The sequence below is a fragment of the Archocentrus centrarchus genome, chromosome 21 (genome assembly GCF_007364275.1).
Source record: "Archocentrus centrarchus isolate MPI-CPG fArcCen1 chromosome 21, fArcCen1, whole genome shotgun sequence".
NCBI lineage: Eukaryota > Metazoa > Chordata > Actinopteri > Cichliformes > Cichlidae > Archocentrus > Archocentrus centrarchus.
The window spans coordinates 15,272,885-15,300,784 of record NC_044366.1 but is presented as its reverse complement, the minus strand read 5'-3'; the positions used below and the strand labels follow the sequence as shown (position 1 = coordinate 15,300,784).

At 42.8% G+C, this 27,900-nt stretch overlaps 1 protein-coding gene across 1 annotated transcript; it reads left to right on the top strand.

Annotated features, from left to right (window-relative positions):
- The first annotated feature begins 104 nt into the window (after positions 1–104).
- LOC115801288 (collagen alpha-2(VI) chain-like) lies at positions 105–27,687 on the top strand. The gene is made up of 28 exons (XM_030759068.1): positions 105–364; positions 2,879–3,051; positions 13,439–14,046; positions 14,157–14,177; positions 14,555–14,620; positions 14,720–14,773; positions 14,871–14,915; positions 15,026–15,052; positions 15,148–15,174; positions 15,270–15,314; positions 15,400–15,453; positions 15,613–15,675; positions 17,812–17,874; positions 17,950–18,003; positions 18,101–18,136; positions 18,216–18,278; positions 22,094–22,156; positions 22,504–22,566; positions 22,664–22,726; positions 22,827–22,877; positions 22,963–23,061; positions 24,261–24,323; positions 24,415–24,450; positions 24,541–24,586; positions 24,666–24,818; positions 25,594–26,049; positions 26,137–26,175; positions 26,259–27,687. The coding sequence occupies exons 2-28, from the start codon at positions 2,886–2,888 to the stop codon at positions 26,858–26,860; spliced, it is 3,126 nt and encodes a 1,041-aa protein (XP_030614928.1). The 5' UTR covers positions 105–364; positions 2,879–2,885; the 3' UTR covers positions 26,861–27,687.
- The last annotated feature ends 213 nt before the right edge of the window (positions 27,688–27,900 follow it).

Here is a 27,900-nt window from a genome sequence, read left to right as displayed (position 1 = left end):
TGACCCTCACATCTATTTCCGTCAGATCAGGTGGCTAAAAGGCTTATTGCAGCTTTTCCCATTTATTCAAAACCTCTTAGATCTGCAGACTTATATTTGTTTTAGAGACGGCGCGGAACCCCAGCCGCCTGCAAACAATCATCTAAACATTAGCGTCTCTTTCCAGTGAAATGCTGAAGTGCGTGGGTCTCTGGCGCTTGTTCGGATAAACGCAACCACCGAGAATTGCCCCCTGATGTTTTCTGATATGGGACCATTCCCACTGAGGTGGCTGTACCAAGTTTACCATCTATAGAAATTGCCTGAATTTCCTGTAGGTCTCAAATCTCAGCTTGGAGTTTACTTTCTCTTTCCCGTCGCCTCGGTAAGCAGCCTGCATTTTATTTTAAATGTACTGAAGGTTTAGAGGACTGTATTGCACAGCGTACCGACTGATAGACCGATTAAATTTGTCTACTGGTTACCTCTGCTTTTTTACGTCACTGTTGGTCTTTATTTTAGAAAACATTTAGCTGTAGTTTGTGATTTTAAAAAAAGCTTTGTCTTTTATTTTTTTTTTTAAACTTTTTGGCTATTTTCATAAAGAAAGGGTGTTCCCCTTCTACAGTACTCCGCTTAATATGGTAGCACAAGTTAATCTCCGTTATATATTTATTTCTAAGGCACTTCTGCAAATTTTGCTTTTTGCTTAAATGTAAATATCGTGTTTACACTGGTCAGGTCACAGGACGTTATCTGTAACTCTGTTTCCCACTGAGCTTGCACTAACTGAATTTTAACACTTTGCTGCCTTCAAATTCAATAAATTGCAAAAAAATATGAAACTGCTTCTACATTTTAAAAAGTTATATGTCTAAAATCAGTCTTGCGTATGCTTTTCGTAATTTCTGAATACTATAACATGTATTTGTATTTTCTGTGTGTCTGTGTATGGTTCTTCTGCACAGGTCTCTGATGAGAAAGAGAAAGTTTCACTGAGACAACCTGTTTAAATAAAGGATTTAATAATAAAATTAAGCTTTACCATACAAGGACACTTTTTTTTAGGTACACTAATAAAGCATCTAATGCAGTTCAGTGAGATTGTTCTGCCAAAGTTCCCACTTTCTGTTCTTTTTATTTTTTGGTCATGTTGGCATTAACATTTAGATGCTAATTAAGTAAGCACTTAATAACTGTTACTGGAGCGTCAAGAAGTTCATTTGGGTAAATGTAGTCTACCTATGTACATTTAGTATCCATGCTTAAACCTGGATAAATTCAAAGGCAGTGCATGCAAAACTGAGCTATTATAACCACTTGTTTGCACTGTAATCTGTAAAGATGCATTATTTTTGATCTTGCTTTTTTGATGTTAAAAAATGCATCTAGATTCATCGGCCATTTTGTTAGGCATATCTGTTCAACTGCTTATCAGTACAAATATTTAATCAACCAATCACATAGCAGCAACTGACTGTATATTTAGGCATGTACACATGGTTAAGACAACCTGCTGAAGTTCAAGCTGCGCATCAGAATCAGGAAGAAAAATGATTAAATGATTTTTGCTGCCAGACAGGCTGGTCTGAGTATTTCAAACACTGCTGATCTACTAGGATTCTCCATCAAAGCCTCTCGGATTTACAATGAATGGTCCAGTGAGCAGCAGTTCTCTGGGCAAAAAATGTCTTGTTGATGTCAGAGGTCAGAGTAGAATATTGAAACTGCTTCAAGTTGATAGGAAGGCAACAGTAACTCAAATAACCACTTGATACAACCAAGGTAAGCAGAGCATCTCTGAATGCACAACATGTCGAGCCTCGAAGCACATGGGCTACAGTAGCAGAAGCTCACCAGGTGTCACTCCTGTCATCTCAGAACAGGAAACTGAATTCACACAGACTCACCAAAATTAAACAATCAAAGATTGGATCATTGCCTGATCTGATGTTTCTGGATTTCTGCTGCAACATTTGCATGGTGGGGTCAGAATTTAGCATTCACAACATGAATGTGGTGGAATGAGAGATTTGCATCATAGATTTGCATTTAAATTTGCAGTAACTGTGTGATGATATCATGTCAATATGGAGCAAAATCTCTGAGGAACGGTTTCACCATCTTGTTGAATCTATGGAAATTCAATTAAGGCAGATCTGAAATCAAAATGTGGTCCAACCCAGTACAAGCAAGGTGTACCTAATGAAGTGTCTAGTTAGTGTGTAAAGTAGCGTGCAAATACCTTGCAAATGTAATGGAAAAAACAGTACAGTATCCCCTCTGGGACGTGATGGAGCTGGAGTATGAAGCCAAATGAGTTACGTTCCACCAGTGTACAACATCAACACTGCATCCGGGTTTGATTTTTATCTCTTTTTTGCATTTCGAAATTCTTGACATGAAACAGTCTGGAACCCCCTCCTGCAGAAGCCCCTCCTTACACTAACCAGCAGTTTTCAGCTGAGTTTTATTCATTTGTCATTTTTGATGTTGGTTTATACTGCTGGAATTTTCCACTTACAGAAAATGCATTTCTCAGCAGCAGCACACACTAGTGTCTTGTCAGCTCTTATCAAACACTGCCGCTCCCATGGGATGGGAGTTCCTTACACAAAATCTTTCCTGTTCCTGATGATTTGAGTTTAATTAAACAGGTGGAATGAAAACAGGGTATTTACTTTCAACATTCTTCTGTTTTCCTCTGTTTCCACACAGCATGGTTATTCACTGACATGATTTAAAATAACATTAAAAATTCTTAAGCACTGTGTAGATGCCTTCTGTGACTACTCACTTGTTTGACAGCTACTTCCTGCATAGAAAGACAACTTCAGAGTGAAAAGTAATCCCTGAAGAACAATCTTACTCATCCCAATGTGTCTTGTTTTTTGCAGAAAAAAAAAATGGCAGTGCTTTCAGGGTTCATATTTCTGTGCCTGCTTCCTGCTGTAATCACTCAACGTGCATCACCTCGAGGACCCAGGCCAATACCAGGGCGAGGTGACAGTCCAGAGCCAACTCCACCTCCCCTCTTACCTGAGCCCACACCAATACCTGGAGGCTGTGAAAGTGGGTTCTCTTAATTTCTTTCTAGTGTAATAAAATGGTAATTTCTACATTTCTCTTGTAGAATGAAGATCTCTAATTGATTCAGTTGTGAAAGTATTTGGATCTATGGAGAAAAACATATTAATTTAAAGTATTTCATTTTGTGGTACTGAAGTAGCATAAAATTAATACATTCAACTAAAGTTATCTCCAATCTGTAGATGTGCCAGTTATGAAAAGGTGATGCTGCTTTACTTACAGATGCAATCAGTACAGTATCTTAATCCTAAAATATTCTTACTTATATCAAGAAGCAGGCACCCTTATACCTCACTTGGTTGAGTGGGTGATTCACTCTACACAGTGCTATGAAATAAAGTCCTAAAAGCCCCCTGCTGTCTTGTTGAATTTGACTTCTGGAGCAATGTCCTTTGGACAAACGAGACCGAAGTGGCCATAATGTACAGTGGAGAAAACTACACACAGCACAAGCATCTCATCTAAACTGTGGTGATGATTTGGGCCTGTTTTTCCAGCCAAGGGACATGACACCTTGGATTCATTAAATCAACAATGAACTCCTCTGTATACCAAAGTATTCTAGAGTCAAATGTGAGGCCATCTGTCCAAGAGCTAAAGCTCAGCGGAAACTGGATCATGCAACAGGACAATAATCCCAAGCACAGCAGCAAATATACAACAGAATGACTAAAAAACAAAAGAATCAAGGTGTAGCAATAGCCCAGTGTCTACACCTCAAACTGATTGAAATGCTGAGGCAGAAACAGGCTGTGCAGAAAGGAATGCTTGCAAACCTCAGTGAATGAATGAAGCAATGCTGTAAAGAAGAGTGGGCCAAAATTCCCCCACAATGATGTGAGAGACTGATAAAGTCATACAGAAAATTATTATTTCAAGTTACTGCTGCTAAAGGTGTCTCTACAAGCTACTGGATGAGTTTTTAACTTGACTGCAAAAACACTGAAGCAAATGCTTCAGGTCCTAAGTTCTCTTTAATTTCTACAACATGTTTTAGTGAGTATGTGGTTTCCAAATATTGCTACACCATGCAGTCAACCAACAACTAGCCTGCATGATGATCTACAAAAGAAAATACACAATCTTGGTATGCAGCATAGACCAGGCAAGAGGTACCAAGCTAAAAACAAATCCTAGCTGTCCAGTGAATTCTCCTCAAGTCACTTTTTGAAAAGTGACCTTTGCCCTGAGACTGAATTTCAGAATTGCAGACTTTCTAAAAGAAAAAACAATGTCTGGTCAGTGCTACTTCAAATTAGAGCAGAGTGGATGTTATATTAACTCACTAGCCAATCTAAAGGTGCAAAGTGGTATTATGGCCAGGCTTGCTCTACCTCATTAGTATGCTGACAGTAGCAGCACAATACATAAACCTCTTTGATAGCTGCTAATTCTTCTCCTTTTTTCATCTCCCTTTTCATCTTTTTCATCATTTTAACTGTGTAGCCTAGCAAAATCAACCAGCCCTTTATTCTGAATTTTAAAAAATCAGGTTAAGATAAAAAAAATACAAGAATTAAAATACATTTGTGCAAAGCTAAGAGTAAAAGTGCAAAAATAACTGTAGCAGCTCCTCCTGCTAAACCATAGAACTACAGTTTAGCAGTTAACCATATTACATTCACATGTAGAAAATTTTACAATAAAGCTGTGAAATCAAATACATAAACACTGTCCAGTGCATCAGTCCAGAAGATTGTGAAAATGGATTACATGGGTTTTCAAGGGATGAATGGTCAGGCTGGCCTGTTTCATAACCAGTGCTCCAACAGTTTTCCACACTTCTCAAGATAACAAGCCTCCGGTCCCTGAAAACATCACTGCGTACAAACGTCACATCACACGTGTGAGCATATTTCTATGAATGTCTCTGCACTATTCCCCAACGTTCCTTGTGCTCACAGTTCAATTCAGTTCACTTCAGTTTTATGTACATAGCGCCAAATCACCTCAAGATGCATTATATTGTAAGATAAAGACCATACGATAATAGAGTGAAAACCCCAACAATCATATTACACCCTGTGAGAAAGCATTTGGTGACGGTGGGAAAGAAAAACTCCCTTTTAATAGGAAGAAACGCCCAGCAAAACCAGGCTCAGGGAGGGGTAGCCATCTGCTGCAACTGGTTGGAGATGAGAGGAAGGAGAAGAGAGCAGAGAGAGACGGGACAGTACAGTGGTGTATAAACAGAGTGAGTGAAGGGATACCCCAAAAAAGAGCAGTGCCATCTGGTGGCACAGTTAAAAACATCTTTCCCACCTGGCTACAAGTGTTTTAAACTAACAGTCATACATATTTCCAAGGGCGTAGGAAGGAGTTTACTATTGGGGGGGGGACACAGATCGGAAACCTGACAGATCTGTAAATACTCGGAGCAAAGCATAAAAAATGCTATTTGATCTTTTACTTTTTTCTTTTTCAAATGTTTCTTGGAAAAATAGTGTTGTGTACACCTATATTATTGCATGTATAATTTACATATATATGTTTTTGAAATCATAAGAAGTGGACAAACCACCAAACAAAATGGTTTGGGTCTTTTATGAAGCATAATGACCATGTCATTCCAGGCTGTAGGGCTTACTTTATCAGCTGGCCGCACTGGCACTAGTACAAAGGAGTATTAGGGCCACATTGAGAAAAAAATTGTGCATTTTGAGAATAAATTCAAAGTTTTGAGATAAAAGTCGAAACGTGCAGATTAAAGTTGTTTCAAGTCAAACAACTGCCACGACACGTCTGTTATACCCTCCAGAATGTCTTGTATTATGAGTTAGTGAAACTATACTTTAGAATCGGTTTTAGTAACAAGGAAAATATTTCTCTCTTAGTACATAAACATGATGTAGTGATAAGTATGAGGACGTTAAAGAGAGAGTGCAGAAAGCTGCATCTGCTCAGAAGGAAAAACCACACAAACTGGCAATGGTTAAATGCAAGGATGGCTGCACCTTGGTACAGTACAGAGGGGACATGTAGAACCACAAGACACAATAACACAGCTGATCAAGTTGTTTCTACCCAAGGCATTTTGTAGAGAGTATAGCAGCTGTGGCCATTATTTGACTTGAAATGACAACTTCGATGATTTTGACTTTATTCTCAAAATGCTCAAAATGATTTTTTTTCAATGTGGACCTCACACTCCTTCATATACTAGCAAGCTAAATATTTCAGTAGCACAAAAATAATTTAGTAACATACAGAAGTGCAAAGTTTGATGTGTTTTATTGGCCGAAAACATTTAATAATGGTCAAAAAATGCATTTATGTAGGCTGACTGGCAACAGAACTGGTTGTTTAATTAAACAACGTTCTGACATGAAAAAATCCTCACAGATAATGTAATGAACAAATTATCAATTTTTTAATATCAACCTTAATTAGAAAAAAACAGCTATTAAAATATGCCTATTTAGTTTGAAACTCTAATCTAATAAATCAAAATAAATATCAATAAAAATAATAATAACCAAAAGAAATAAATAAAGTGATACCTCCACATTTAATAGACAAGCTGTGTGCCTCTTTACAGCTCTGCATTTAGCCAAACAGGTACAATTCAATTCAATTCAATTCATCCATCCATCCATCCATCCATTTTCTTCCGCTTATCCGGGGCCGGGTCGCGGGGGCAGAAGCCTAAGCAGAGAAGCCCAAGCTTCCCTCTCCCCAGCCACCTCCTCCAGCCCATCCGGAGGGACCCCAAGGCGTTCCCAGGCCAGCCGAGATACACAATCTCTCCAGCGTGTCCTGGGTCTACCACGGGGCCTCCTCCCGGTGGGACATGCCCGGAACACCTCACCCAGGAGGCGGCCAGGAGGCATCCTAATCAGATGCCCGAGCCACCTCAACTGGCTCCTTTCGATGTGGAGGAGCAGCGGCTCTACTCCGAGCCCCTCCCGGATGGCCGCACTCCTCACCTTATCTCTAAGGGAGAGGCCAGCCACCCTTCGAAGGAAACTCATTTCTGCCGCTTGTATTCGCGATCTTATTCTTTCGGTCACTACCCAAAGCTCGTGACCATAGGTGAGGGTAGGAACGTAGATCGACCGGTAAATCAGGAGCCTCGCTTTTACGCTAAGCTCCCTCTTCACCACGACGGACCGGTGCAGCGTCCGCATCACTGCAGAAGCAGCCCCGATCCGCCTGTCGATCTCCCGTTCCCTTCTCCCATCACTCGTGAACAAGACCCCGAGATACTTAAACTCCTCCACTTGAGGCAAGAACTCGTTCCTGAGCCGGAGATGGCACTCCACCCTTTTCCGGCTGAGGACCATGGCCTCAGACTTAGAGGTGCTGATTCTCATGCCAGCCGCTTCACACTCGGCTGCGAACCGTTCCACTGCGAGCTGGAGGCCCCCCCGTGATGAAGCCAACAGAACCGCATCATCTGCAAAAAGCAGAGATGTGACTCTGAGGCCACCAAGGAAGAAGCCTTCCGCCACCTGGCTACGCCTAGAAATTCTGTCCATAAAAATTATGAACAGAATCGGTGACAAAGGGCAGCCCTGACGGAGTCCAACACCCACAGGAAACAAATCCGACTTATTACCGGCTATATGGACGAAGCTCTCACTGTGGTTGTACAAGGACTGAATGGCCCGCAACAATGGGCCAGACACCCCATACTCCCGCAGAACCTCCCAAAGAACACCCCGAGGAACACGGTCGAATGCCTTCTCCAAGTCCACAAAGCACATGTAGACTGGTTGGGCAAACTCCCACGCACACTCGAATATCCTTGAGAGGATAAAGAGCTGGTCCAGCGTTCCACGACCAGGACGAAAACCGCATTGTTCCTCCTGAATCCGAGGTTCGACTAACGGACGCACCCTCCTTTCCAGCACCCTGGCATAGACCTTACCGGGGAGGCTGAGGAGTGTGATCCCCCGAAAGTTGGAGCACACCCTCCGGTCTCCCTTCTTAAAGATGGGGACCACCACCCCGGTCTGCCAATCCAATGGCACTGCCCCAGATCTCCACGTGATGTTGCAGAGGCGCGTCAACCAAGACAGCCCTACAACATCCAGAGCCTTCAGGAACTCAGGGCGAATCTCGTCCACCCCAGGGGCTCTGCCACCAAGGAGTTGTTTAACTACCTCAGTGACCTCACCCCCAGTGATGGTCAAGTCATCCCCCTCATCCCCAGACTCTGCTTCCACTACAGAAGGCGTGTCAGTGGGATTCAGAAGGTCCTCGAAGTATTCCTTCCACCGTCCGACTATAGCCTCAGTTGAAGTCAGCAGCACCCCCCCCCGCACTATAAACAGTGTGAGTGAAGCACTGCTTTCCCCTCCTGAGTCGCCTGACGGTTTGCCAGAATCGCTTCGATGCCGTCCGAAAGTCTTTTTCCATAGCCTCACCGAACTCCTCCCACACACTCAATTCAATTCAATTTTATTTATATAGCGCCAAATCACAACAAACTGTCGCCTCAAGGCGCTTTGTATTGTGGGTAAAGACCCTACAATAATACAGAGAAAACCCAACAGTCAAAACGACCCCCTATGAGCAAGCACTTGGCGACAGTGGAAAGGAAAAACTCCCTTTTAATAGGAAGAAACCTCCAGCAGAACCAGGCTCAGGGAGGGGCAGTCATCTGCCGCGACAGGTTGGGCTGAGGGGAGAGAAAGACATGCTGTGGAAGAGAGCCAGAGATTAATATCAATTAATGATTAAATGCAGAGTGGAGTATAAACAAAGTAAATAAGGTGAATGAGAAGAAACAGTGCATTATGTGAACCCCCCAGCAGACTAGGCCTATAGCAGCATAACTAAGGGATGGTTCAGGGTCACCTGATCCAGCCCTAACTATAGGCTTTATCATAAAGGAAAGTTTTAAGCCTAATCTTAAAAATAGAGAGGGTGTCTGTCTCCCGAATCCAAGCTGGAAGCTGGTTCCACAGAAGAGGCGCCTGAAAGCTGAAGGCTCTGCCTCCCATTCTACTCTTAAGTATCCTAGGAACCACAAGTAAGCCAGCAGTCTGAGAGCGAAGTGCTCTATTGGGGTCAGGGTTATAATAGTTTTGGATTTTACATTATAGTTTAGTTTTAGTTAGTTTTTACTTTTTTTTCTCTAATTCAGTTAGTTTTAATTAGTTTTCAGAGTGGTTTTGCTCGTTTTTATTAGTTTTTATTTTTGGTTTTATGCTTAGTTTTAGTTAGTTTCAGTATTAGTTTTAGTATTTTCATACTTAATCAGGTACGCTTTAAAGATACCCTTTAAAGAAATAAATTCAGCAACCAACTGCTCACAGACAGCAGAACTACATGCTAAATGTGTGTAATATTAAGGACACACATGAACATCAACAGGGAGACACTGATAACAATATGAACTCCAAAACTCGATAAATTCTACAATAAACTCCCAATAAAGTTCAGCCTCAGGGCAGCAGATTAATAACAGCTACATGTGGTGTTTGACAAAAACAAACTCTTTGAAGGAGTCAAAGCTCAAATCCAGCTGCATCCTGATGTTCTCACCACCTGATGCTGCTTCTGTTTTGGAGCTAGCTTGGTTAGATGCTCGCTGATTAGACTTGCAGGGTCTTTGCGGCCTCTGTAGCCTACGGAAGTGTCCGACCTCATGTCCGCATTTATGCATGTATAGCTGGATTGCGTGTGTTAATTACCTTGTGGTTGTGTGCTGGGGGGTTTTTTTTTGGTCCTTGCTCTTTGTGCTCAGTTTTTAGGGTGCAAACATATTTGTCCCTGTTTTTTCACTTTCTTCATTTCTTCACGTCCATTCCCATAGTTTCAGCAGCTCCCTCCAGGAATTTGCTGACATTTGTGAGTCCTTATATTGATGCTTTGATTATTAGTCCTGATTGTTATTATCTGACTGATAAAGTAGCCGGAAACGCAAAAGGACTAAACACAACGTTGTGGCTGCGTTGACCCGACGAGTAGTCACGTTTCTCTGGAGGTGGAGGCCGGGTTGCCTTGTAGGATGAGAGCGGTTTCCGTAGCTGCCTTGTGTGCTCTTCTCAGGTCTACTTTGATGTTGGTGTTTTTTTTCCTGACTAAGAAGTGTTCCGTACATCATCCACAACATCATCCACAACAAGACACTCGCTGCTATCTGTGCTATCATAGTAAAAAAAAAAAAAAAAAAAAAACACCACATGGGACTCTCTGAGGAGCAGCGCGGTGTGCGCACGCACGCACATGCGCACCCATTTGCCCGACGGCGTTCCGAGCTTAAACTCGGAGAGAGGAAAAAAATGATTTCATATCAATCCACAAGACTTTTGAAAAAATAACAATATCTATAATTTCAGTTAGTTTTAGTTAGTTTTGTAAATTCACAATTCAGTTTTAGTTAGTTGTCGTTTCTTCCTTTTAATTTTAGTTTTTATTTATTTCAGTTAACGACAATGTTTTTTCAATTTCAGTTTTCGTTATTTCGTTCGTTTTCGTTAACTATAATAACCCTGATTGGGGTGATATGGTACTATGAGGTCTTTGAGATAAGATGGTGCCTGATTATTCAAGACCTTGTATGTGAGGAGAAGAATTTTAAATTCTATTCTAGATTTAACAGGGAGCCAATGAAGAGAAGCCAATATGGGAGAAATATGCTCTCTCTTTCTAGTCCCTGTCAGTACTCTAGCTGCAGCATTTTGGATCAGCTGAAGGCTTTTCAGGGAGCTTTTAGGACAGCCTGATAATAATGAATTACAATAGTCCACCCTAGAAGTAATAAATGCATGAATTAGCTTTTCAGCATCACTCTGAGAAAGGATGTTTCTAATTTTAGAAATATTGCGCAAATGCAAAAAAGCGGTCCTACATATTTGTTTAATATGTGCATTGAAGGACATATCCTGGTCAAAAATGACTCCAAGATTTCTCACAGTGTTACTGGAGGCCAAAGTAATGCCATCCAGAGTAAGTATCTGGTTAGACACCATGTTTCTAAGATTTGTGGGGCCGAGAACAAGAATTTCAGTTTTATCTGAATTTAGAAGCAGGAAATTAGAGGTCATCCAGGCCTTAAAATCTTTAAGACATTCCTGCAGTTTAACTAATTGATGTGTGTCATCTGGCTTCATTGATAGGTAAAGCTGAGTATCATCTGCATAACAATGAAAATTGATGCAGTGCTTTCTAATAATACTGCCTAAGGGAAGCATGTATAATTTAAATAAAATTGGTCCTAGCACAGAACCCTGTGGAACTCCATAATTAACCTTAGTGTGTGAAGAAGACTCCCCATTTACATGAACAAATTGGAGTCTATGAGATAAATATGATTCAAACCACTGCAGTGCAGTACCTTTAATACCTATAGCAAGCTCTAATCTCTGTAATAAAATGTTATGGTCAACAGTATCAAAAGCTGCACTGAGGTCCAACAGGACAAGAACAGAGATGAGTCCACTGTCAGAGGCTGTAAGAAGATCATTGGTAACCTTCACTAATGCTGTTTCTGTACTGTGATGAATTCTGAAACCTGACTGAAACTCTTCAAATAAACCGTTCCTCTGCAGATGATCAGTTAGCTGTTTTACAACTACTCTTTCAAGAATCTTTGAGAGAAAAGGATGGTTGGAGATTGGCCTATAATTAGCTAAGACAGCTGGGTCAAGTGATGGCTTTTTAAGTAGAGGTTTAATTACAGCCACCTTGAAGGTCTGTGGTACATAGCCAACTAATAAAGACTGATTGATCATTTTTAAGATTGAAGCATCAATAATTGGAAAGACTTCTTTGAACAGTCTAGTAGGAATGGGATCTAACAAACATGTTGCTGGTTTGGAGGAAGTAACTATTGAAGTTAACTCAGAAAGATCAACTGGAGCAAAAGAGTCTAAACAAATACCAGCAGTGCTGAAAGCAGCCGAACATGAAGAATAATCTTTGAGATGGTTATGAATAATTTTTTCTCTAATGTCTAAAATTTTATTTGTAAAGAAATCCATGAAGTCACTACTAGTTAAAGTGAAAGGAATACTCGGCTCTACAGAGCTCTGACTCTTTGTCAGCCTGGCTACAGTGCTGAAAACAAACCTGGGGTTGTTCTTATTTTCTTCAATTAATGATGAATAGTAAGATGTCCTAGCTTTATGGAGGGCTTTTTTATAGAGCAACAAACTCTTTTTCCAGGCTAAATGAGCATCTTCTAATTTAGTGAGATGCCATTCCCTCTCCAGCTTTCGGGTTATCTGCTTTAAGCTGTGCGTTTGTGAATTATACCACGGAGTCAGGCACTTCTGATTTGAAGCTTTCCTTTTCAGAGGAGCCACAGTATCCAAAGTTATACGCAGTGAGGATGTAAAACTATTGACGAGATAATCGACCTCACTGGGAGCAGAGTTTAGGTAGCTGCTCTGTACTGTGTTGGCACTGAAGAGCATAACAATGAAGGAATTAGATCCTTAAACTTAGTTACAGCACTTTCAGAAAGACTTCTACTGTAATAAAACTTATTCCCCACTGCTGTGTAATCCATTAAAATAAATGTAAATGTTACTAAGAAATGATCAGACAGGAGGGGGCTTTCAGGGAATACTGTTAAGTCTTCAGTTTCTATGCCATATGTTAGGACAAGATCCAGAGTATGATTAAAGTGGTGGGTGGGCTCCGTTACATTTTGAGAGAAGCCAATTGAATCTAACAATAGATTAAATGCAGTGTTGAGGCTGTCATTCTCAGCATCTACATGGATGTTAAAATCACCCACTATAATGATTTTATCTGAACTGAGCACTAAATCAGATAAAAAGTCTGAGAAATCAGACAGAAACTCTGTGTAAGGACCAGGTTGACGATAGATAATAACAAATAAAAGAGGTTTTTGATTTTCCCAATTAGGATGGACAAGACTAAGAGTCAGGCTTTCAAAAGAATGAAAACTTTGTCTGGGTCTTTGATTAATTAATAAGCTGGAATTGAAGATTGCAGCTAATCCTCCTCCTCGACCTGTGCTTCGAGCATAAAAAATTTTTCCACGCAAAAGGTTAAAACCATTGGCCTAAGCAGAAGAGCCAAAATGATTTTTCCACCTCTCATTTGAAATTAATTCAAACTGACTTCTTGTCCAGTAACTAAACTTTATCCTATGTATGAAAGTAAACTGACAAACAAGCCATATTCATGGTAACATTCCCGGCAGACCGTTTTACCTCATTCAAAGAGTTTTTGACTCCTGCCGCTGTCTCCGGCTCCCAAAGCCGGCTCTCAGAGCCGTTTCTCCAAACAATGGCATGAATATTAAAAGTCTTAATAGTAAACTATTTTTGAAACTGTTCAGATATTTACTGTACAGCTCTAAGTATTAAAGCATCAGTATTTGGTAAATGCCATTGTTTTTGTAACTAAATGTGACAGTGCAGTAAGTTGTCTTCTCCTCCAATAGGGATAATCGACTGTCCCATCAGGGTGTATTTCACCATTGACACCTCAGAGACCATTGCATTGCAAGAGCCCCCGCCCGGCAGCCTGGTGGACAGTATCAGAGAATTCACAAAGATCTTTGCCCAGAGGCTAGCTGATGAAGAGTACAGGGGCCAGATCCAGATCACGTGGTCCATAGGAGGTCTGCACTTCTCCCAGACGCAGGTGGTCTTCAGTCAGTTTACAACCAGAGAGAACTTCATCAGGAATCTCGCTTCGATCCGATACCTCGGCAAAGGCACTTACATAGACTGTGCCCTCAAAAACATGACTCACCACATGACTCAACATTACACAGAGACAAAGGCCGTTCTCTTCTCTGTGGTCATCACTGATGGCCATGTGACAGGAAATCCATGTTCGGGCATCAAGATGATGGCAGAAAAGGCTCGAGATCGAGGGATCCAGATTTTTTCAGTTGCAGCGTCCAGGATGATTGACGAATTTGGAATGAGGGAGATAGCGAGCTCTCCGTACGAACTGTTCCGTAATGACTACGTAGTGGTGGAAATCGTTGATGGGAAACCAAGAATGAGCATTGAGTCCATTGATCGTATCATAAAAGCCATGGTGATCTGACATCTTTTAGCCATGACTTCCTTTGTATCAGTTGCAAGTTATTTAAAAATTTGTATCACTGTCAGGTGACTCTCACTGACTGTTGTCTTTTTTTTTTGCAGAAATACCAAGCATATTTACAGGTAGGAAAGAAAATATGCATGTTATTAAAGAGTATCTGTCATTCTTTTCTTCATTTTCTGTCATTTATATGCTGTAACAATGGTGGATGCTTATATTAAACATGGCTTAAATTTCACATCATGACCATAAGTGCAGAAACCCTGCCCATTTGCTCTTCAAATCTTCTGTTTAGAGGAGGCAGCCAATCTAAAAAGGCTTGTTTCAGTCAAAGGACTGAATACTGAGTAGTTATACCCAATTCACTCATGCAAAGCTACTGTAGCAAAGTCCAAGAATGAAAATGTGCAGCTGGAAAGAGCATAATAGTTCCCTTTTAACAAGACCCGTCTTTTAAAAATCTTCTTTTTATGTTTTTTTTTCTTTTTTTTTTTCTCAGTGTTATAAACCAAGATGCATTGAGACTCCTGGGCTCCCTGGACCAAGAGGACCTCCGGGTCCAAAAGTGAGAATTAAAAGGCAAAATTAAAGTCAGTAATGTTTATTTCCACTTGTGCTGATAATTCCTCTGTTGAAATATGAGTGCCTCTGGTTTTTTTTATAGGGCACAAAAGGAGACAGGGGTGCTACAGGGCCAAAGGGTGACAGGGGGAGACCGGTACATAGAACTTATATACTTAGAAACCTAAATATATTTTCACTGTATAAAAAAAGTGTATTGTTATTTATTGCTGGATATATTTATTATTTTTCAGGGTGATCCTGGCATTGAAGGCCCAATCGGACGACCTGGTTCAAAGGTTTGCTGAGCCCTGCTGGTTGATGATTTCATTTAATTACAATTAATTTAATTACAATTGGAAGATGTCAATTTTATCTCATTAATTTGTCCTTCTGGGCTATTCTGTAGGGAGACCCTGGTTTGAAAGGTGACAGGGTAAGAGTTAAATATCCTTATATTCCTACTTTCTGTTCATTTGTTAAACTGAAAGAAATCTTTTTGGGATTAATGGGTCCGCTTTCTCTCAACAGGGTGAAATTGGATTAAGTGGAGCAAAGGTAAAAAGCAGATCAATGCTTCATTTTCATACGCTTCAACATCCAGAATCATGAGCATTTTATGCACTGGAGTTCATTTGATCTCTTCACTGAAGGGCATTGCAGGTTCACCTGGCAAGAATGGATTTGATGGGCAAAAGGTGAGTGTTTATACGAGATCTTTGCCATTATAGTGATTTTGTTAAATATACTGATGTTATCTGAATGCTCCCGTGAAATCTTCAGGGGAAAATTGGACGAGTTGGAGCTCCTGGTTGTAATGGTGATCCAGGTGACAAGGTAAGTTGAGTGCCAGGTAAGTTATGTGTATGTCTCTGTTTCATTTTAACAACTTATATCAGACATATAGCTTCACAGATTATCTTTAACATATACTATTTATTTTAGTATTGTAAGCTTTTCTGGTTAACTGAGCCACTTTTTATTTGTCTCTAAAAGGGACTAAGTGGCTACCCAGGGGATGCTGGTGAAACTGGACCACCAGGTGACAAAGGACAAAAGGTCTGAATTAAATCACTAATATATAATTTTTCAGTTCAGATTGAAAAAAGAATATTGTGTTATTCATCAAATGAACTTGAAAAACATGCTGACAAACCAGAGGTTTCGGGGATAACACAAAAACTGATTGCATTTTGGTAACTGGTCAGTTTGTAAGCGCAGCACTTGAGCCTAACATCATTCACAATAATTAGATGGATTCTAGTGAAGGTGTTTCCATACTGTAGTGATTATCACATTCACCTGATATGAGAAAGGTCACCTGTTTGCAGGTGGGAGGAAACACAAGCCCAACCTTGGGGGTCACAAGCCACTGCTGGTCCCAGTCCTGGATAAAGAGGAGGGCATCAGGAAGGGCATCCAGTGTAAAATTTGTGCCACATCAAATATCCAGCTGCTGTGGCAACCCCTTGGGGAAAAAAAGGGGAGCAGCTAAAAATACCTGCCTATTTAGATGTGTTTTAATGTTTTAGTCATAAGTTTCAGAGGGAATACCTAATTGATCCAGTTTGACTTTTCACAACATTTTTTACAAGTCAAATATATGACAGGAAAACACTATCACTAGAAAAGGCTTCAGAGGGAAATTTTCAGCCTGCTTCTTGAAGATAGCACAACAGAGCATCAAAGAACCATTTCTAATGTTATAAAGCCTTAACAGCTATCAGAGCAGCTGAATGATGTGCTCTGCTGGGATCAAATGCCAAATGCCTGTGCAAGCTATGAAAACAGAAAGTAAACCAGTTTTTATTATCATTAGCTGTACAGAGCTTTTACTGGGATTTTCTTTTGGTCTTTGGTCTCAAACTTCATCCTTTTCCTCCTACGCGGTGCTGATGCTATAGTAAGAACTTTACAGATGATTCAGATACCATGATTCATAACATTACGGACTGTTCAGTTTACAAAACTCTCAAAATGTGGTCTGATTGCCAAAAAGCACAGGCACCAAGAAAGGCCAGTGAAAAATAGGTATAAGACCGACTGTTTCAAGATCTCTGTATCACCACCTATCGCCTTTATCTTCACTATGTCTGTGCTGTGGTCAAACGCTCCACAAAATTACCTCTTACCTTCTTTCATTGACCACCTTGCCTTGATCTTGAAAGAAAATTTTATGAGGTGGGTGTAGGAAAGAGAAATAATAAGAACTCAGGAAAAGAAAAGGCTATTTAATCATGTGACAGTAAATTTTCTTGAAGCAGGTTTGCCGTGTTGAAACTACAGTGTCCTGACAAGCACATCTTAGATCCATCAGCCCACATGTTCTCACTGTGTTGTTTCATGCAGGTTGTTCAAGTAAACATGAATAAATGAGCAATAAAGTGAAATAAAATATTTGTCACACTGAGATTATTTGCCCATCCTGTCCCATATCTTCTTTTCCCGTTGGAGAGATGATCCATTGTAATTCCTGCTTTTATTAAGGCATTCTGCGGCTTAAGCCAAATTAAGATATGTAGTGGTTAGCATCTCACATCACATCACATCACCTCACAGCAAGAAGGACTTGGATTCAAATGCATGTTAAGGCAGGTGCTTCTAAATTGGACATAGGCATGAATATGAACACGAATGGGTGTGTTTCTCTCTGTGTTAGCCTGTGACAGACTGGTGATCTGTCCCTGGTATACCTGACCTCTCACCTCAGCTCCAGCAGTCCCACTATGGAGATATATATCACCAAGAATCTGAGCATTAGTCTGAAAAGCAGTTAATATGTTGCATTAATGTGGCATTATCCTGTATTCATGAACAGGAGCCCTCCTATCTGTTGCAGCCATGCAAACTTATGTTACACAGATACAGTGAAATGACAGCAAGTAAATACAAAGAATAAATGTTCTTTTTTTCCGTAGCTAAATTGTCTGACAGAGTTGACAGCTGCAGCAGTTTAGTAGACATTTCTTTCAACCAGTTCTTGATGTACAGACTATTTTCTGAATTGCACAGCATGAATGTAGCCAAAGCACAACTCAGACTAAACATTTGGGATGTGCACAGAGATATCTTTGACCCTGAGTCTATGACTAAAACGAGACATTTCCAAATTTGGTCCTTTTTTTTCCATATAAACTCAGTTATATTATGTCTTCAATTATGTATTTTTGGGGGCTTTTTTTTGTTTTGGTTTAGGGTGACGCAGGCCTTCCTGGAAAGTCCGGCCCACCTGGCCCTCGGGGTGATCAAGGACCAAAGGTAACCTTCAAATTAAAAAACAAGTAAAAAACAAAAGATCTTTCTTTGCTTTAAAACTGAATCCCCATTCCTTAGGGTGAAAGAGGAAACCCTGGAAATCCAGGAGAGACAGGACAAACAGGGATTCCGGTACAGCTCAGAATTTGTTTTTATATAATATACATAATAAATGTATTATAAAGTAAACTAATGTTACAAATCTGACTCAAACTGTTAACACTTGCAGGGGAAGAAAGGGTCACCTGGACCAAAAGGCGAAGAGGTATTTTAAGTCATTTTTATTTGAAAAAGCCCTCATTTTGAAAATGTTTAAATTAAAATGATTAAATGCATATTAACAGGGGAGGAGAGGAAACCCAGGACGAAAGGGGGCTCCAGGACCTGGTGGGCCAAATGGGCCAAAGGTGGGTCAAAATATTTAATGACTTTCTCATTGTATATATGACATTTCACTTTTAGCTTATTTTTACTTTTAGAAAAGTTACCAAAGATGTATAGCTTCATGTTTAATATGAGATATATATGTGAGAAGAACATGAGGGAGCTGCTTGCCTGAAATACCAGGAGGCAGCACTGGTTTCTTATGACTTTAAAGAAAGATGAATTAAGAAAGAACTGTGAGAATCGCCACCTTATCGTGGTGGAGGGGTTTGTGTGTCCCAGTGATCCCAGGAGCTATGTTGTCTGGGGGCTTGTCCCCCTGGTAGGGTCTCCCATGGCAAACTGGTCCTGGGTGAGGGTCCAGACAAAGAGCGGTTCAGAAGACCCTTATGAGTGAAAAAACAAGGTAACAGTTTACCCTGCCCGGGATAGGGTTACCGGGGCCCCAGCCTGGAGCCAGGCCTGGGGAGGGAGCTCGAGGGAGAGCGTCTGGTGGCCAGGCATTAGCCCGTGGTGCTTGGCCGGGCGCAGCCCGAAGAGGTTACATGGGCCCGCCCTCCTGCAGGCCCACCACCCGCAGGAGGTGTCGTAGGGGTCGGGTGCAATGTGTGTCGGGCGGTGGCCGAGGGCGGAGGCCCTGGCGGACCGATCCCCGGCTATCGAAACTGGCTGTTGGGACATGGAATGTCACCTCTCTGGTGGGGAAGGCGCCTGAGCTAGTGCGTGAGGTTGAGAGATACCAGCTAGATATAGTTGGGCTCACCTCAACGCATGGCCTGGGCTCTGGAACCAGTCTCCTGGAGAAGGGCTGGACTCTGTTCCAGTCTGGAGTTGCCCTCGGTGAGAGGCGGCGAGCTGGGGTGGGTATTCTTGTATCCCCCCGGCTTGCTGCCTGTACGTCGGAGTTTTCACCGGTGGACGAGAGGGTAGTTTCCCTGCGCCTTCGGGCTGGGGAACGGGTCCTGACTGTTGTTTGCGCTTATGCGCCGAATGACAGTTCAGGGTACCCACCCTTTTTGGAGCTGCTGGGTGGGGTGCTGGAGAGTGCTCCATCTGGTGACTCCATAGTCTTGCTGGGAGACTTCAACGCTCACGTGGGCAATGACAGTGAGATCTGGAGGGGCGTGATTGGGAGGAACGGCCTGCCCGATCTGAACCCGAATGGTGTTTTGTTATTGGACTTCTGTGCAAACCACAGTTTGTCCATAACAAACACCGTGTTCGAACACAAGGATGTCCATAAGTGCACATGGCACCAGGACACCCTAGGTCGCAGGTCGATGATCGATTTTGTAATCGTATCATCAGATCTGCGGCCGTATGTTCTGGACACTCGGGTGAAGAGAGGAGCTGAGCTGTCAACTGATCACCACCTGGTGGTGAGTTGGATCAGGTGGCGGGGGAAGATGCTGGACAGACCTGGCACACCTAAACGTATTGTGAGGGTGCGCTGGGAACGCCTGGCAGAAGCCCCAGTCCGGGAGATCTTCAACTCCCACCTCCGGCAGAACTTCGACAGCATTCCGAGGGAGGCTGAGGACATTGAGTCCGAATGGACCATGTTCCGCACCTCCATTGTTGAGGCTGCTGCTCAGAGCTGTGGCTGCAAGGTGGTTGGTGCCTGTCGTGGTGGTAACCCCCGAACCAGATGGTGGTCACCGGAGGTGAAGGGAGCCATCAAGCTGAAGAAAGAGTCCTATCGGGCTTGGTTAGCCTGTGGGACTCCGGAGGCAGCTGACAGGTATCGACAGGCCAAGCGGAATGCAGCTCGGGTAGTGGCCAAAGCAAAAACTCGGGTGTGGGAGGAGTTTGGTGAGGCTATGGAAAAAGACTTTCGGACGGCATCGAAGCGATTCTGGCAAACCGTCAGGCGACTCAGGAGGGGAAAGCAGTGCTTCACTCACACTGTTTATAGTGCGGGGGGGGTGCTGCTGACTTCAACTGAGGCTATAGTCGGACGGTGGAAGGAATACTTCGAGGACCTTCTGAATCCCACTGACACGCCTTCTGTAGTGGAAGCAGAGTCTGGGGATGAGGGGGATGACTTGACCATCACTGGGGGTGAGGTCACTGAGGTAGTTAAACAACTCCTTGGTGGCAGAGCCCCTGGGGTGGACGAGATTCGCCCTGAGTTCCTGAAGGCTCTGGATGTTGTAGGGCTGTCTTGGTTGACACGCCTCTGCAACATCGCGTGGAGATCTGGGGCAGTGCCATTGGATTGGCAGACCGGGGTGGTGGTCCCCATCTTTAAGAAGGGAGACCGGAGGGTGTGCTCCAACTTTCGGGGGATCACACTCCTCAGCCTCCCCGGTAAGGTCTATGCCAGGGTGCTGGAAAGGAGGGTGCGTCCGTTAGTCGAACCTCGGATTCAGGAGGAACAATGCGGTTTTCGTCCTGGTCGTGGAACGCTGGACCAGCTCTTTATCCTCTCAAGGATATTCGAGTGTGCGTGGGAGTTTGCCCAACCAGTCTACATGTGCTTTGTGGACTTGGAGAAGGCATTCGACCGTGTTCCTCGGGGTGTTCTTTGGGAGGTTCTGCGGGAGTATGGGGTGTCTGGCCCATTGTTGCGGGCCATTCAGTCCTTGTACAACCACAGTGAGAGCTTGGTCCGTATAGCCGGTAATAAGTCGGATTTGTTTCCTGTGGGTGTTGGACTCCGTCAGGGCTGCCCTTTGTCACCGATTCTGTTCATAATTTTTATGGACAGAATTTCTAGGCGTAGCCAGGTGGCGGAAGGCTTCTTCCTTGGTGGCCTCAGAGTCTCATCTCTGCTTTTTGCAGATGATGCGGTTCTGTTGGCTTCATCAGGGGGGGGCCTCCAGCTCGCAGTGGAACGGTTCGCAGCCGAGTGTGAAGCGACTGGCATGAGAATCAGCACCTCTAAGTCTGAGGCCATGGTCCTCAGCCGGAAAAGGGTGGAGTGCCATCTCCGGCTCAGGAACGAGTTCTTGCCTCAAGTGGAGGAGTTTAAGTATCTCGGGGTCTTGTTCACGAGTGATGGGCGAAGGGAACGGGAGATCGACAGGCGGATCGGGGCTGCTTCTGCAGTGATGCGGACGCTGCACCGGTCCGTCGTGGTGAAGAGGGAGCTTAGCGTAAAAGCGAAGCTCTCGATTTACCGGTCGATCTACGTTCCTACCCTCACCTATGGTCACGAGCTTTGGGTAGTGACCGAAAGAATAAGATCGCGAATACAAGCGGCAGAAATGAGTTTCCTTCGAAGGGTGGCTGGCCTCTCCCTTAGAGATAAGGTGAGGAGTGCGGCCATCCGGGAGGGGCTCAGAGTAGAGCCGCTGCTCCTCCACATCGAAAGGAGCCAGTTGAGGTGGCTCGGGCATCTGATTAGGATGCCTCCTGGCCGCCTCCTGGGTGAGGTGTTCCGGGCATGTCCCACCGGGAAGAGGCCCCGTGGTAGACCCAGGACACGCTGGAGAGATTATGTATCTCGGCTGGCCTGGGAACGCCTTGGGGTCCCTCCGGATGAGCTGGAGGAGGTGGCTGGGGAGAGGGAAGCTTGGGCTTCTCTGCTTAGGCTTCTGCCCCCGCGACCCGGCCCCGGATAAGCGGAAGAAAATGGATGGATGGATGGATGGCTGTGAGAAAGACGAGTGCAATGTGTGTTCATGTCTCTTGAGTGTTTACTATTCTGAGGAACTGAAACATTTTCATAGCTAGTATAATATGGTTCTCTGTTTCAGTGGCTGATCTCAGAGAAATTCCTCAGACATTTTCCTGAAGCAGAATTATTTCCTCTCTGTTACTGTTGTGTCTTGTATATATTGGGAAGTGATTAATGGTTTGGTGTGAGTTCTGACACAGTCATTTATTTTTTGAGGGAGAACGAGGCCCACAGGGAAGCAGAGGTCAGCCTGGGGAAAGTGGATTCAAGGGCGCTAAGGTGAGAAGATCACGCTGTGGGTGGATTGTTGATGAGCAATGACTCAGCAGCTTCCCAAGAACCTGGCACGCCTTCATTAGACCTCCAGTACTGGAGCCATGCCTTCATGAACTGAAAGCTGGCCCTGCTATCATGAAAAACTATAAGAAACTCTAAAGAAGTCTGAAATCATTTACTTGGAAATCCACATCAGCACAAGTCATTCTGTGTGTGCGTGTGTGTGTGTGTGTGTGTGTGTGTGTGTGTGTGTGTGTGTGTGTGTGTGTGTGTGTGTGTATGTGTGTGTGGACTCAAGCTCAAGGTCACGTCCAGTAAGAGTGTTTTCTGTTACTTTCTCTTTGTGTCAGGGAGATCAGGGACTACCGGGACCGAGGGGTCAGCCAGGAGGACCAGGCAGTCCTGGAGAAGATGTTCGTCACAACATTCTTATCACCATTTTTGCTTTTTTTTTTTTTTTTTGGAGATGATCCTTTTTGATATAAAATATTTTACCCTCTGTGGCTGCAGGGCATCAGGGGAAATCCTGGAGATCCTGGACTAAGGGGAGACACTGGGCCACCTGGACCAAAGGTCTAAAAAAAATCAGGATATTTCTATTCATGACTGTCAGTAAATAAATTATTCTGATTCATGGGGGTTTTTTTTCTCTCTCTCTCTCTCTCTCCTAAAGGGTGACAAAGGAAGACCAGGCTTCAGCTATCCTGGATCGAGGGGACCACCTGTATAGCTTTCTCTTTACCTCATAAAATGTCCTGCATGTCTTAAGATGTTTTTGCTTATGTCTAAAGTAATTTTGCTCTTTAAAGGGAGACAGGGGTGAAAAAGGCAGGAGAGGACCCAGAGGGAGCAGAGGTGAATGTGGCGCCAAAGGAGAACCTGGAAATAAAGGACAGCCAGGAGAGCCTGTAAGATTCGATCTTTAAACCACTGATCATTTAGATTTGTATTTTTTTTTTTTTCAACTGTCTGCAGTCGTAAACAGGACAGAAAGTCTTGACCTGGATATCCGCTGTATACACAGTTGTCCACAGAGGCTCTAAGTCAGCAAACTAGTCAACGGGTTCCTTGATTGAATTCATGTGCAAACTTCAAAATTTCCGTTGTGCGTGCTGTTCAGCTTCAAAAGGCTTGAAAGTTGATTCACGTATGTTATGAAAAAACTTTCTTCTCACCTCTTGGAGCATCTGGCCCTACAGATGGTTATGACATTATTTAGTCAGGTTTGAAGTATCTATATGAGATCTCTGCCACAACACCCACGCTAGAGTAAAGTTTGCCCAAAATGAAGATGTCAAATGTCGTAGTCACACAGGATAAAGCCTGGACCTCACTGTGACTACTTTTCAATGGGACTACTGTTGTAGCAGAGAGCAGTTCCAAAGAAAATCCTCAGTCATTTACATTAAGACAATCCACAGAAAGAACATGGCCAGAAAGTAATCAAGTTAAAACATTTATTTTGGAATTCTATTTTGTTTTTTTGTTTTTTTTTGTCTTCTGGTCCATTTGAGAAAAGTTTATTTTGATTTGGGTCTTTGTATGGAGCATTGTTATTCTATTTGGATTGCTTGGTATAAGCATGGCCAGTGTTTGTGGAAATAGATGTTTTGCTGTCTTAATTTAAGTTTTATCCACCTCTGTTCTATTGTAATTGAGGCAGAAATCTGAGACAAATAGCATGTCAAAAGCTCAGCTGATGAAATGAAAATATCTGCAGTGCATGGCTGTATGTCATTTGAGGTTAAGTGATAAAAGAAAATAAATGAGGGTGAATTGAGTCTTTGAGCACATCACTTTGCCTTTACACCATAGGGACAGTGACGGGGGTAAAATATGGCAAGGAAAATAAAATATGTGCATGCATTAGGATAAAGGACAAAGCCATTTAAGCTGCTGGATATTTTACCAGATGCAGCAGTCCCAGAGCATCATGTGACAGCAGCTGTACGAGTGTGGTGTGATTTTTCTTGGTGTCAGACAGTTAAATTGTCAGCAACACTTAATAACATCAGTGTTTTGTTGAGTCATTTACACTGCATCTGTGATGCTTAGTTTGTTTTCTGCAGAAAATTGAGTCATTACATTAAAAATGATGTGTGTTTAGGGGGATCCAGGCCAGACAGGGCAGCCAGGAGCGAGAGGACCCAGAGGAGAACGTGGGCCTGATGTAAGCTACATCCACACAAATAATGATCTGACCATGCATGCAAATTTGAGATCCGGTTGCATTGCTGTCTCTTTGTACTGTGTGTGTGCAGGGGGGTCCAGGACCAGTAGGCGATTCTGGGCTCACCGTGAGTAAGATTTTAAAATATGACACATTTTAAATGCAAGAATTTCTTTATCCAATGTGTTTTTTCTAACCTGCATAAACACCACTGCAGGACTGTGATGTTATGACTTACATCAAAGAGACGTGTGGTTGCTGCGGTAAGAAAATAGAATCACTCACACAGCTCCATAAATATGGCCTTTTAACATGCTGATGGTCTCTTGTCTTCTATCTCAGACTGCGAGAAGCACTGTGGAGCTATGGACATTGTTTTTGTAATTGATAGCTCAGAGAGTGTTGGGCTGACAAACTTCACCCTGGAAAAGAACTTTGTTATCAACACCATCAACAGGCTGGGATCTATGGCCACCGAACCTACATCACCAACTGGTAAAGTCGAGCGAGCAGGCGCTCCTTTGAATCCTATAAAAGAAGAAAAAGGGACTCACTGAATAAACAGACTTACCCAAACGACTAAAAAGCAATCTTTAGTAACACCAACTGTACAGTAACAATGACAGACTGTCAGTGTTGGTCATTTTCAGCCATCAAACCTGTATTATTTCAAATTTCAACCATAAAAATGGTCGATTCACGTCCATCCTGAGAACACAACGCCAAAATATCATTCCTGTTATACTTCTTTGAAGTCTGCTGCCTGAACGCATGCGAAGTTGGTGCATTATAATCTAATTCTCCACAGACTAACCCACTTATTGAGCAAATGTGTACACCACTACACTATAGACACCGCATACACTGTCTAAAACCTTTGCAAAAACAAAAGTTAGCATTGTGTTCCAGCAAGTACAATTTGAGGAAACTCCACAACCATCTTGTTGCTGTAAATGCACCAATATTACTGATAAGTAGTCCCTAACAAATTCTCAGTATACATCTGTCACAGGTTCCTTGTTATCCACATTTTTAAATACATTGCACATCAGGTGATTAGAAATCCTGCATCCAGATGTGTTTCCTCCACCGCATCTGTAGTTCTCTTACAACATCTACTATATCTCTGGTGATTTTTCAAAAAGATGTACAAACATGATAAAGAATTTTTGTGGGATTAAACAAATACAGTCCCATCTACCTTGGTTTTTGTTTGCTTGTTTGTTTGAGCTGAACTCTCAAACTGATTTAAGATGTTTGCATCTTCTAGGCACGAGAGTTGGAGTTGTACAGTACAGTCACAACGGGACCTTTGAGAGCATTCGCCTTGATGACCCAACCATAAATTCCATGTCTGCCTTCAAAACAGCAGTGAAGAATCTGAAGTGGATTGCTGGTGGCACCTTCACCCCCTCTGCTTTGAAGTATGCCTACGACAACCTCATCAGGGACAGCAAGAGAGCCAGATCCAAAGTGTCCGTCGTTGTGGTCACAGACGGCCGCTTTGACCCTCGAGACGACGACAATCAACTCACATACCTTTGCAACGACCCTGCTGTGGTGGTGAACGCCATTGGGATAGGGGACATGTTTGACACCAAACACGACAGTGAGACTCTGGTGTCAATTGCATGTAACAACAAGGCCCGGGCCACTGAAATGAAGCGTTACTCCGACTTGGTGGCTGATGAATTCTTAGAAAAGATGGAAACTGTGCTTTGTCCTGGTAAGCCTGTATCAATAAACCCAGCAGGCTGACAGTGTTGTTCTGATGGCATTTTTCTAACCTGGGGTTGTTTAATTTCTCTGTCAGATCCAGTAATTAAGTGCCCTGATCTCCCCTGTAGAAGTGGTAAGTTTTTGGTTTTGTAGTTAGGTGACTGGTTTATGATGAAATGCATTTCAGGAAGCGATTTTTTTTTTCTTTCACTTCAGAACCTGACGTAGCCCCTTGTGTTGAGCGGCCAGTGGATTTGGTATTTCTATTAGATGGCTCAGAGCGCCTTGGGGAGAAGAACTTCCTCCTTGTCCGTGAATTTGTTCAGAAGGTGGCAGACAGGCTGGGACTGGCCAGGAGCATAACTGATCGAAAACGAGCCCGCCTGGCACTGATGGAGTTCGGCAAGGAGTCTGAGAATCGAGTGGCCTTTGAGCTCACACATGACCCTGCCACCATTGTTAATGGTTTAGCAGCCTTACAGTATCTAGATTCTTCTTCAAATGTGACATCTGCCACCTTCCATGCCATCTACAACATCCTGAGCAAAGGAAACACCCAGAAAACGAGGCGCAATGCAGAGGTTTCATTCATTTTCATTACAGACGGCGTAACTGACAGCATCCACCTGGAGAGGGCAGTTAAAACCATGCGTAGTCACCAGGTGGTTTCCACGGTGATTGCCACAGGAAGTGACATTGATCAAGAAGTCCTAACAAAGCTGGCCATGGGGGACCAGCAGGCCATCTTCAAAGGAGAAAAATTCTCAGATTTTTTAAAGTCCAGTTTGTTTGATCGTTTCATCCAGTGGGTGTGTTAGAGAGACCATGCTCCCATGAGCTTCATAGTGGTGCTCCAGCTGTTAATCCAGTATTTTCAACGATAATTATCATTTATTTCAATTTATTACATTAATGTGGTTGTTGTGGCTCTGTGGAGGAAGACATCCTACAGTGAAACAAGCCTGAGCTCCCTGCAGCTGTACCCTGGGTCTTACTGCAGTCATTCATTTCATCCTCTATTTGAAATGAGCTGCTTTAGCTCCTCTACCTTAAAGCTGATTTTCTTCTGTTGGCTGCCCCTCGCAAAAAGGTTTATAAGGCAGATGGCGCTTCTGTGCTCACAAGCAGAGGTGCCCATATTTGCGACATTCCCTATCTTTGATACCATGCAGATCCAAGAGTGGAAAAACTGTCTGCCCACATCCTCAGTCTCAGCCTGATTTAGCATCTGTATTGATTTTTGCATTTGTATTTAAGTTTGGATAAATACAGGCATAAAACATACCTGTGGCAGGATCTGGATTTAGCAGTTTGTAGAAAATCAGCCCACTTTCATCTATGCATGGATGCAGATGCAATTTGCGACAGGTTCACTCCAGGCAGCTTATTTCAGAATCAAAAGCAAACATTTAAAGTGATTCATCTAATAGATTCATTTTCTGCAGGAGCTCAAATTTGTTGCCTTGATAAATTCAGTTTTGTGCGACTGCTTGTAGAGCTGCAATGGCCAAATTAATAGGTGAATACACTGTTGAAAGTAATTTCACAGCAGACAGTATATGAAAGATGGACACAGTCACTGTGTTTGAAAAGTGAAACCATGTGCCATACCACTGACGGTCTGTAGGTACTGCCCCTGTTAGTAAGAGGGAACCATGGTTAAGGATATATATATATATATATAACCATTTGCTCTATCCCTAATAAATATATATATTTATTAGGGATAGGACTTTAACGCGTTAATTTCGATTAATTAATTACGGGGAAATTAACGCGTTAAAAATTTTAACGCATTTTAATCGCACTTTGCACCGTGGAACGTTTCTCAGTGCGCGAGTTCCCGGCATACAGATTA